Source organism: Aegilops tauschii, chromosome 7 (assembly GCF_002575655.3).
Source record: "Aegilops tauschii subsp. strangulata cultivar AL8/78 chromosome 7, Aet v6.0, whole genome shotgun sequence".
NCBI classification, from domain to species: Eukaryota; Viridiplantae; Streptophyta; class Magnoliopsida; order Poales; family Poaceae; genus Aegilops; species Aegilops tauschii.
The window spans coordinates 559,752,695-559,764,079 of record NC_053041.3 but is presented as its reverse complement, the minus strand read 5'-3'; the positions used below and the strand labels follow the sequence as shown (position 1 = coordinate 559,764,079).

General features: G+C 45.8%; 1 protein-coding gene across 1 annotated transcript; it reads left to right on the top strand.

Moving 5' to 3' along the window:
* Window positions 1–213: 213 nt before the first annotated feature.
* Window positions 214–4,481, top strand: LOC109771665 (uncharacterized). The gene is made up of 10 exons (XM_020330364.4): window positions 214–774; window positions 878–940; window positions 1,143–1,236; window positions 1,316–1,381; window positions 1,881–1,953; window positions 2,113–2,149; window positions 2,592–2,698; window positions 2,768–2,837; window positions 3,593–3,675; window positions 4,125–4,481. Exons 1-10 carry the CDS (start codon window positions 466–468, stop codon window positions 4,174–4,176), a joined length of 954 nt encoding a protein of 317 aa, XP_020185953.3. The 5' UTR covers window positions 214–465; the 3' UTR covers window positions 4,177–4,481.
* Window positions 4,482–11,385: the final 6,904 nt, after the last annotated feature.

The following is an 11,385-nucleotide window of genomic DNA, read 5'->3' as shown; positions in this document are numbered from 1 at the left end:
ACAAATTTTTTCTTTTTGAACTTGCAAATGATCCACAAATTCGTCAGGACCCGTATCTCGGAGGATTAGATGATTTAACACGCTTTATTATGGGTTTGATCATTTACATCAGGCTTATCTCAATGGCAAGTGACCCCGGTCCCATCCGTCAATCTCAGCAGGAGGCAAATGATGAAAGTGAAAAATAAAGCGTGGGCTATGATCTAATTTCTTCGCGTATATCACATGAGTCGGTAATCCCGTCAGAGCGGATAGACACCGGTCGCCGTGAGAGTCCCGGCCGACAACGACGCCCGCGGCCACCCCAAATCGGAAACCCAAACCCAAACAACCCAGCCCACGGGCGCCCGAGCACCACCGCAGATTCCGCCGGACGGCGACGGAAACCCTCGACACAGGCCCCCATCGCCCCCGCCCCCGCCGCCGCCACCCCTCCCCCATCGCCTCCCCGCCCGCGCCGCGCGCATGGCCGCCTCCTACTACAACCCGCCGCCTGCCAGGACCTCCTACGCCACCCTGCCCCCTCCCCCGCCGGGCACCTCCTCGTACGGCACGTACCGCCAGCACGAGCACGCCTACCTAGCGACGCACCCTCCGCCCGCGTACGGCGGCTACTTCGACCGCGCGGAGCCCCTGGCGCCGCCGCGCGACGAGCTGCGCACCCTCTTCATCGCCGGCCTCCCCGCCGACGTCAAGCCCCGCGAGGTCTACAACCTCTTCCGCGACTTCCCCGGCTACGTCTCCTCCCACGTCCGCTCCGGCAAATCCACCCAGGTTTGACCCCCCACCCGTCCTTTCGCCCCACTCTAGGGTTTCCTTCTGGTGAACTCGTCCCTGGACGTTGTACTTAACCCAACCTGATTTTTCTGCGCCGCAGTCGTATGCGTTTGCTGTGTTTGCAGATCAGCCGTCTGCGTTAGCTGCAATGAGTGCCACAAATGTAAGATCTCAACTTGCTATGATTAAGCATCGCATCCAGTTATGTTTTCCCCATTATACAATTGCTCTCACTTCCTTCTGAGTTGAATGAACTTCTGTTTCGAGACTGAGTTTCTGTGTCAGAAGTTATGCTGGACAGTAATCTGTTGTGTCTAAGTTCTGAATTGTGAGTGCTGATTTTCTGAATCACTTATTTTCTACAGGGATTGATATTTGACCTTGAGAAGAACTGTTCTATCCATGTAGATCTTGCAAAATCTAATTCAAGATCAAACTCATCAAAGCGCCCAAGATCAGGTTGCATACTTTGTTCTTTTATGTTATGTGACTGTTGGTTCTTCTCCTATTGCTCACATTTTTTTTCCTTTTTGCTTAGACTATGAGGATTTCCCTAAATCTACTGGGAAAAAAGCTAGAAGCCCAAGGGGACGTCCTGATTCAGGTATTATTCAAGTAGTTTGCGAATAGTATTGTGTTTTTTTCCCTTCTATTTTTTACACTAGATTGATCTATCCACTACCATGTACTCCCTCCGTTCCTAAATACTTGTCTTTCTAGGCATTTCAAATGACTATCACATACGGATGTATGTAGACATATTTTAGAGTGTAGGTTCACTCATTTTACTCCGTATGTAGTCACTTGTTGAAATGCCTAGAAAGACAAGTATTTAGGAACGGAGGGAGTATTTGTGTTGGTGGTTGGTCACTACAGCTTCGTCACATGAGCAATACATATACTGTTCAAAATTCACGATTCTGTACCAACCACTAAAATGATTTCCCTCACCACGGAGCTCCTATAACTGTTATCTTGTTATTTTCTTTATGTTCATATCCAACTACTCCTTGTTATCTGCTACTTCATTTCCTTGGTGGAATGCCACTTCATCAATACAAAGCACTCACCTTGCACATCTTTGGCACATTGCGCCATATCAGGTGCTGGAAGCAATATTCACATGTCCGGAATGGGTAATTCTTCACACAGCCTGAATGGTTATCCTGCACAAAGGTTATTGCAATACTTGAGCACGGTCTTATTATGTGATTTTGTTAGGACAAGCAGCCTTAAGTTATCCCATGGCTGATACTAGAAAGAAGACATCCAACACTAGGACATCTGCATTCAGGAAATGTCATAACACTAACTAATACCATTTTCAACTTGCAGCTATATGGATTTTGGTTCTAGTGCTGCTTTCAGCAAGGTGAGTTGATTCTTGCATCTTGATGTGTATCTCAGTCAGGGATGGGATCTGTCAGATTAAAGTAATAAATCAAGATATTCAAATAGTGATCCCAATTTCAGCTGCTTGTAGTTTCATATGAGGAGGCTTTTCTATTATTTCTTGATAATTTCTCCTTGACTGATTTTCTGAAAATTTAGTTGTTAGTTTGGAATAAGAATTTAACTATATAAGGCAACTGTGAACAACTGCTGCAAAGCGTATTAAGCTTACCATCATCTTTAACATTAAGGAATTAGGAAAGCTGTTTGGAAAACTTTAATAAACAATCTCATGTTTTTTCGTGAATGAGGAGAGCAAAAATCAAATATTTAGGCAACACAAATTGATACTCTTTATTTTTCCTCCTTTTTTGGGATTAGGCGCAAGGCTAACTTGTTTTTGTATGTGCACTTACCTGCAGGATCCGGCAATATTTGCTCCTCAAAATAATCCGCCATGTCCTACGCTTTTTGTTGCAAATCTTGGTCAGACTGTTTCTGATCGTGAGCTGACTGATGTTTTCTCAAGGTATGGACTAATAAAAGCCTTATGATATGCCATAAATAGTAATTGTGTTTTAACAAGCTTCATGTTCAGTTGCGAGGGATTCATAAAGTTGAAGATGCAAAACAAGTTTGGAGCACCAGTTGCATTTGTTGATTTCAAGGTATCATCAACAAAATTGTCATTCTCTCTTATCACGATTTTTATTTATTTGTAGTATATAGTGCTTATGATAAGGAGCTACTATGCTATGCTACATCTTCCTAAACGGGTGATAAAATTGAGGTTTTGTTCTTTTGTGTTTATTGCCAGTTATCTTGATTGCATATGGTTCATTGAGTTAACTTGTACTACAAAAACTCGCCTTCTATTGTGCTCTGTTTGACGATGTGTATCGAACCTTTTTTACATAACCAGTAAGGACTATCTCTAGAACTGATTCCTTCTTGGTGGTAAAATCATGTGAAGACTTTACCTTTCTCATTCGTTTTGATTCCAAGAAATTGAACCAAGAAGATGCAATCCTTCTCTGTTATGTCAATCTCAATTAAGTGGATATTGAGAGGAAAACATATCGTATTTGCCTGATAATCTATGTTAACAAAAAGCAAAGAAGGGGAAAAAAAACTTAAGACTATGTTACTTCTTATTACAATGTGGATGGTTCCAGATTGGCTGTTATTACTGAGAGGTCACTTGCTACCTATATATTTTAGTGTTCCTGTGTCGTGACATGAATAAATGCTATTGACCGCGTACTACATAGTGCATTCTGCATATGTAGGCATCAGTACACAAAATAGTTATGATGAAATAGTTGTGACTATGACATTGCTAAATGACTTAGTATTTCCATTCATGTTATCAATTAAATTTTTATTAAAGAGTTAATCCCAAAATGTAATTTTCTTCCTGCAGGACGACCACAGTTCAACTGAAGCCCTAAATCGTCTCCAAGGAGCTATTCTACATTCATCATCTGGCGAGGGCATGCGTTTAGAGTATCCTTTTTTGTATAATCATATGGTTGCCTCTAAGTAGAAGTATCATCTTATGAGATCTGGTGACACTAAATTTGGTACCCCCTAATCTTTCAATTACATCACCAGCTCACTGATGCAAAATAGTCTATGAAATGTTCAGAGTCTGATTTTGATTCATGTTGGTTCGCTCTCACTCGCACCCGAACCGATGAGTGTCTGCAAGCTGAATCTTACCTGCACATGCTATCAGTCAAGCAATTACTATTTGTCTTGACCAATGACATATTAGACAACCATCATGAGTAATATATTGATGATATAATAGAGCTTATAAGAGTAACTAACTATTATACTGATGATATAATAGAGCTTATAAGAGTAACTGACTACATTGTCCTTATTTTGCATTCATAATTTCCCACTGTGTTTTATGGTGCAGTTATTTATATTCCCTTAACATGTGTTAGATATGCTAAATCTCGGATGGGCCTGCGCAAGCAGCGTGACAGCCGGTCCTAAATGGTGTTCGTCGTCGGCTGGCGCTCAAATGCTGTTCAGTCCGATGCCATAATGTATGCGGTGGAATGCGCTTGCACGTGATGTGTTAGGTTATGGAAGGAGGTCTTTCGGTTGCATAACATGGTGTAATTGATTTTAGCTGTATCGCCTAGTTCTGATTTGTACTAGCATGACTCGCTCTCTTGGATATCCTGTTTCTTTATCCTGTATGATATTTCAGCCACGCGTTTCCTTCAGTTGAATGCTGAATTCAGAGTGTTGTTTTGGGTAGAGGGGTGTTATAATGAAGGTTCAGACTTCTGACAGTGGTGTACCATGGGTGGTGTGTGTCAGATGTTGTACTCCCTCTGTAAACTAATATAAGAGCGTTTAGGACACTAAAGTAGTGATCTAAATGCTCTTACATTAGTTTACGGAGGGAGTACTAACTAGTTCGCCAATGTGTTAGGTTCAGCTTGTGTATATGCAGTATGGGACTGGATGAAATTTCGATGACTTTACGTCCTAGTCGGTGTTTCCAGTCCGAGCCGTGGTTTGATTCGGACAAGGTCTCGGTTGGCTGGTTCACCCTGCACAATAATCCTTGCTGGGAACCCTGCAGGTGAGCCGACAATAGTTGGCCAATGTGTTGGCTTCAGCTCGTGTTCGCCAATGTTTCGATTTAAGCACCTGGTACCTGATTGGGTCCTCGCACGACTGGCTGGTCACTGCCGACGACAGGTCCGATCGCCCCCCCGTCAGTGACCACGCACGAGAGGGTGAATTGGACGGTCCATGCTCTCGACGAGCTTCGTGAGTCGTGACTTCTTGTACGGTACGCCAGGGCATACATATTCCCCGATCCGTCCACGGGGAGCCACGTCGGGGTTCTCGTCCACGGCCCGTCACTCGAGTTTTCGTTTGCGAGGGCAGGGGACTGCAAGTGGACCTCGCTGCCGTAGGGCTGGGTGGGACTACCGGGACTGCATCAACGTCGACGGTCTGCTGTATGGATTCACAAGCTTTGCGCAGGTCCGCACGTTCGATCTCACCGGTCCTACCGTCACGAGGAACAGAATTATAGACGGCATGTTGGAGAATTATCTCCGTGCGCGGCTCTACCTCGTCCAGACCCCGTCCGGTGATCTGCCGCAAGTTCACACAGAAATGTTGAACTTAGAGCATCTACAATCGGACCTTTCAAACCAGCCTCGTATGTCCGGGCGGACCGTCCGGTCACTGCCCGGTCATGATTTTTTGACCCAGACGGGCCTCTCATACGGCCCTCAAACGCCTGGACTGACCGGCACACCTCATATCCAGCTTAGATATGGGACGCCTGGGCACGCTCGCCACGTCGGACCCGACCCACGCTGACCCACTCGACCCCACATAAAATTCTTCCCATCCGCTCGTTGGACCAAACCCTAACTAATTCACTCCCCTCCGCCATCCAAACTTGTCTCCGGCTCCTTCCGGTCCTCTCCAGCATGCCAGACAGCGGATCCGAGTCCTTCACCTCCAGATCCGTCGACCCCAAACTCATCCCACGCGGCCCCGAGGAGGAGGTGGTCATCCGGCTTGCGCTCTGCCGCGCCCGGGAGGAGGCCCATGGACGGTTGCGCTCGGACTCCATCCGTTGGGAATCCATTGCGTCCGCCCAAATGGGGCATGGATCCGGCGCTAGGCCGGCCATAGCTGCCTCGTCGGAGGCCGTGCGGTCCGTCTAGTGCCCGAATGCGCTGGCGGACGCGCAACTCCTCCGGTGGCGCGCCGATATTGGGGATGAGGCCATGGCACGACGTGCACGTGCAAGGCACCGAGCGCGGGTGTTGGAAAACGTAGCATGCAATTTCAAAAAAATTCCTACGCTCACGCAAGATCTATCTAGGAGATGCATAGCAACCAGAGGGGGAGAGTGTGTCCACGTACCCTAGTAGACCGAAAGCGGAAACGTTTGACAACGCGGTTGATGTAGTCGAACTTCTTCTTGTTCCGGCCGATCAAGCACCTGTTGACACCAGATTTTGGCATGGTCAAAAACACAATTAAGATGGCCTCAAATAAAAAGTGCTCAAAGTGAGAAAGTTTTGTATCTTCAAAAGGAGAAACTTTGATGTTCGGGCCATAGCCATCCGATCTCATCTCTAAGGCCGAAGTTGTGTTCGAAATACTGAGATTTTGTATTCAGAACACTATTCGGCTGATTACGCCTTCAATACGGCCTCATATGGAAAAATGATCTAGATGATTTGTCTTCGTCTCGTCGAAACGATCGAATTTTGTATAAAAATCGTCTCAATCCGAGTTCGTATGCAAAAGTTAGAGGCAATACTTTGCGGACCGGTCCTGAGTGAAAAAGTGACGCGAGGGACCAGACACCCACCTAGGTGATGTCTGATGAGTCGCGTGAGTTATTCGCCCTTTGCCGGCTGAATGAAGCTTGCCGGGCGAGTAAAAAGCTTGCCGGCACAATGAAGAGCTTGCCGGCGTGGAAAGCTTGCCGGCACGAAAAAGCTTGCCGGCATGGAAGCTTGCCGGTGTAAAAGCTTGCCGGGGTGAAAGCTTGCCGATGTGAAAGCTTGCTGGGTGGAAACCTTCCCGGTGTGAAAGCTTGCCGGGATGGAAACCTTGCCTGTGTGAAAGCTTGCCGGGGTAGAAACCGCGCCGGTGTGGAAAGCTTGCCGGGGTGGAAACCTTGCCGGGGTGGAAAGCTGGAGGCTGTCAAAGTCAATCCGACCAAAAGTTGGAGATGAGCTCGAAATGTTATTCAGATGACCTCGGATGGAGAAGTGTTCTACACGGAAGTTTTGCATATCGTTGAAACAGTCAACTTTTCTTTCGGAGTCATCATCATCGGAGATAGTATACGGCCTGCAGAGTTGTTACAAGACACGGAGAGTTCAGAAAACTGCGTAATTGAATCCAACCCACAGTTAAAGATGGGCCCTAAAAATCATAAAGATGGCCTTAAAAGGAGAAGTGACACGCGCTGTATTACGAAGATCATTGAGGCGGACAAGTTTGATGTTGAACTCGACTCCATCCGAGTTAGTATGCGATTTCCACGGCCCGCGCAAGAAGAAGGACAAAAATATGGGACAGATTCGGGCTGAATCCGAGTTGGACTGGAACTAGAACTGCAGGACATGAATTGATGTAATTTTCTTGTAAGGAAAGCCTGGATGAATCCTTTACTTGTACGGAAGTCCAGCCGCCTCTTATATATGTTGGGGTTGACGGCCGATTGAACAACACACAATCGAACAAATCAATACACTACTTTTTCATCTACGTTTTATCTCTCCACCGTTTTTCTCTCTCGTTCTTCGCTGTTCCTCAAGTTTGAGAGCTATGAATCCCGAGGCTCTAGGGGTGAGTGAATCAACCTAGGGCAGCCCATTGCCGCCACACTCCCTGACGGGGTCCCTCCCGGGTGTGCGGGGTTTCGGGTCTAAAAAGCACCCGCCAACTGTCCTGCATATCGCGCTGTCGGTCGGGTCTCCTTCGACGTGAGCTGCGGTGCATCACCCCCGGCGTCGAGGGTACACGTGACGTGTTCGTGTGCCAACACACTTTTTGGTGACTCCGCTGGGGAACGAAGATCAATCGTCATCATCCACCATGTACGATCTTCCCAAGCCATCTGAGGAAGACGCCGATAACATCATTAAGCCCAGTCTTGATGAGATATCGGCTGATCATCGCCAAATCTATGAGGAGTACAAGAAGGCGCGCGAGGAGAAGGACCTGCAGGAGTTCCTTGCAAAATTCAAGAAGGATCGTCAAGGCAACATCACTCCGATTGAAGAAATCAAGTTCCCTCCTCTCCAAGCCGAGCAGGTTAAACCCTCTGTAAGTACTGCCTTTTCTCCTGAGCAGTGGGCTGAGATTGAGAGTCGTATTGCTGATGGTAACAATCTGGTTTATCAAACTTTCATAGAAAATACTAATGCTCAGAACAATATATGTCAATCATCTAGTGGTAATGGTGGTATAGCTGCTAGTGTACAAAACCCTAATCTGGCTTTACCTATTTCATCGGCGCCTCTCGTGCCGATGACTTATTATCCTACCCAAAAAAATCAGATTGTGGTTGCACCCATTAATCCTATTATGAGCATGACAGGTTCGGTGGCAACGCCGAACAAAATCCTACCTACAGGTACAACCACTCGGCCACTACCGAACTATGGTTCGGCATACATGGCACAGTTCCTACCTGCAGCTAGTAGTCCTACTCCTCCTACGCCACAACAACAAGCTTCATCGTTTACTACAGACGATGCCCTAGCTAATTTAAGAGAGGAGATGTCTAAGATGCTTCGAGAGAATTTTGGAGTTGAGTTACCTCGGAATCGGATTTACCAGAAGCCGTACCCCGAGTACTTTGATGCCATCCAGTGCCCTCCGGGATATAAAATTCCAGATTTTGTTAAGTTTAACGGAGAAGGCACAAAAACCACATGGGAGCATGTTAGTCAATATTTAGCACAATTAGGTGGGGCAGGCTCACTAAATGAATTGAAAGTGTGTTTGTTTCCTTTATCATTAACCGGTACTGCATTTTCATGGTTTTCTTCTTTACCACATGGTTCCATTCGGGTTTGGTCGCAGCTAGAGCAGAAATTTCATGATCACTTTTATAGCGGCGACAATGAACTCAAGTTGTCCCATCTAACATCGGTCAAACAGAAGCATGACGAATCGGTATCTAATTACGTCAAGAGATTTAGAGAAACAAAAAACGGGTGTTATAGTTTGGTGATAACCGAAAGAGACTTGGCAGACCTAGTGCTGAGTGGTTTGAGAACTCCCATTAGAGAAAAGCTAGAAGGCTATGAGTTCTTAAATATCAACCAAGTCTTACAATGGGCTTTGGATCAGGAAAGCCGAAGCAAAGATCTCAAAGAAGTGCATAGATACAAAGCCGACCATCCAAAGATGAATATGGTTGAATATGATAGTGATCGCTCGGACAATGAGGGTGATATTTATGCTACTGAATTTATTTGGCCATCTAAGGCCAAACCCTTTACTTGCAATGATCTGAAATCGATTCATAAGAATCGTGATGAAGAGATGAAGTTTACTTTTAACATTGCTAAGTGTGATGGAATATTTGATGCTTTGCTGCAAGCCAAAACTATTAGAATATCTCATACTTTACCGCCGTTTGAAGAGCTGATACGGCGCGCTTATTGCAAGTATCATTTTTTATTCTTTTTCTCATGCTACTAACGATTGCAATGTTTTTCGACGATAGATACAATAGGCCATTAATGACGGACGATTGAACTTTTCTGAGATGCAAGTTGATAAACAACCTTTCCCAATGAACACCATGGATTTGGAGGGGAAGAAGATGTTAATTCGGCCCAGCATAGCCGAATCAGCTAATAAGAATAATATTGTCATTGGTGAACCTAGGAAAAATAAGGAGAGCGACAAGGTCTTGGGGAGACAAGTCGTGCTTGACAAGCAACCCAGTGGCAAGGAGATAATCAAGATCACCATCAAGAATCCGACACTCGGGGGGCAACCACAAGTGCAAGAGAACATTCATGTCAAATTTGTTAAGCCCAAGAGTCTAGAGGTTGGCAAGTGGAAGACGAATGAAGCTAAAGTGCAGCGCAAGCGGATCAAGCCAACTTTTGATATGTTGCTGTCCAAATATGCCAATCAGTCGACTGGTTCCAGCTCTAATCGTCCATCACACTTGAAGCGACCAAGATCACCATCAAATGATATGTTTAGTCAGTATATGAAACCGAGTGGACCAAGGGCACTGTTTCCAGAAGAGCAAAGGCAATCTGTTTGGGATCGGCTTGACTGCTCATATAAGGGGCGACTGAACATTGGTGGCTCTCAGTCGGCTAGTCAAAATATGCGACCAAGTGGAATCTATCCGAGTGTAAGAATGCACCCAGGTGGAAGCCATCCGAGTGAGAAAATGTGGATGGGTAGATCCCATCTGAGTGGATTCCATCCGAGTGACATCCATCCGAGTAAAAAGGTGCGTCCGAGTGGAAATTTCATGCATTGGGGAGTCAGAAAGAATGGCGTGTTAAGTCGCCAAGTGCAATGGTCGAGTCAAGCAAAGGCAAGGAAAAAATCGATGCCGACTCACTCATCTTGGGCACCGAAAAATTCGCCATACAGCAGCCGATTATGCATAGCAATCCGACTGAGTCGATACTTGCTATCGGGCCAAAGCACTCGGCTACTGACCATGAAGCAAGCACGAGCCAAGTAAAGACGAGAGACCCTAAATACACTCAGCAAAAGTGGTGTCCTCCAGGGCTAACAAAGACACAAAAGAGGAAACTACAGAGGTTAAGGCGTCAAGAGATGACAGAACAAGAGGCCGAGAAGCAAAGGGGTAAGTTGTTCAATGACACTCAGCCCATGGTACCTACAAAACAAGTGTGGAGGACTAAACAAATACAAGATGCAGTGGCTTCTACACCTATCACAGCAACACCTACACCACCAAAAGAGGACGATGCAATCATTGCATCATCTACGTTACCTATTGCTTCCTCTTTGCTCGGACAGATTTCAGAATCGGTGGATACACTAGGGGAAGAGGAGGATATGTTGGATTACCAGTCTACAATGGTTCATGAAGGTATGGATATCAATATGGTGTATTACTTACCCGCTGAATTTCGTGCTGTAGATGAAGAAGGGGAAGTGGCTCAGCTGGATTTTGTCCCTAAGAATGCAATATTCGAGAAGCCAAAAGAACTAGTAATGCATCTGAAACCATTGTATCTGAGAGGACATATTAATGGGTCGCCGCTCACTCGGATGCTTGTTGATGGTGGCACTGTGGTAAATCTTATGACTTATTTGGTCTTCAAATTGGGTTTGCCCGATGAAGAGTTGATAAAGACGAATATGGTGCTTAATGGATTTGAAGGCAAAGAAAAACTGAAGCCTAAGGTGTGATGTATGTGGAACTTACAGTCGGAAGCAAAACTTTGGCTACTGCGTTCTTTGTCGCCGAGGTGCAAGGTAACTACAACGTCATACTAGGCCGTTATTGGGTTCATGCAAACCAGTGCGTACCATCCACTATGCACCAATTTTTGATCCAGTGGGTTGATGATGAAGTGGAAATCATTCATGTGGATAATTCGGCCTGTGTTGCTTTGGCAGATGCATTGGTGGATTGGCAACATCCCAATGCTACTTGCTTGACGGGACGTGACTTGTCAAAGTTTG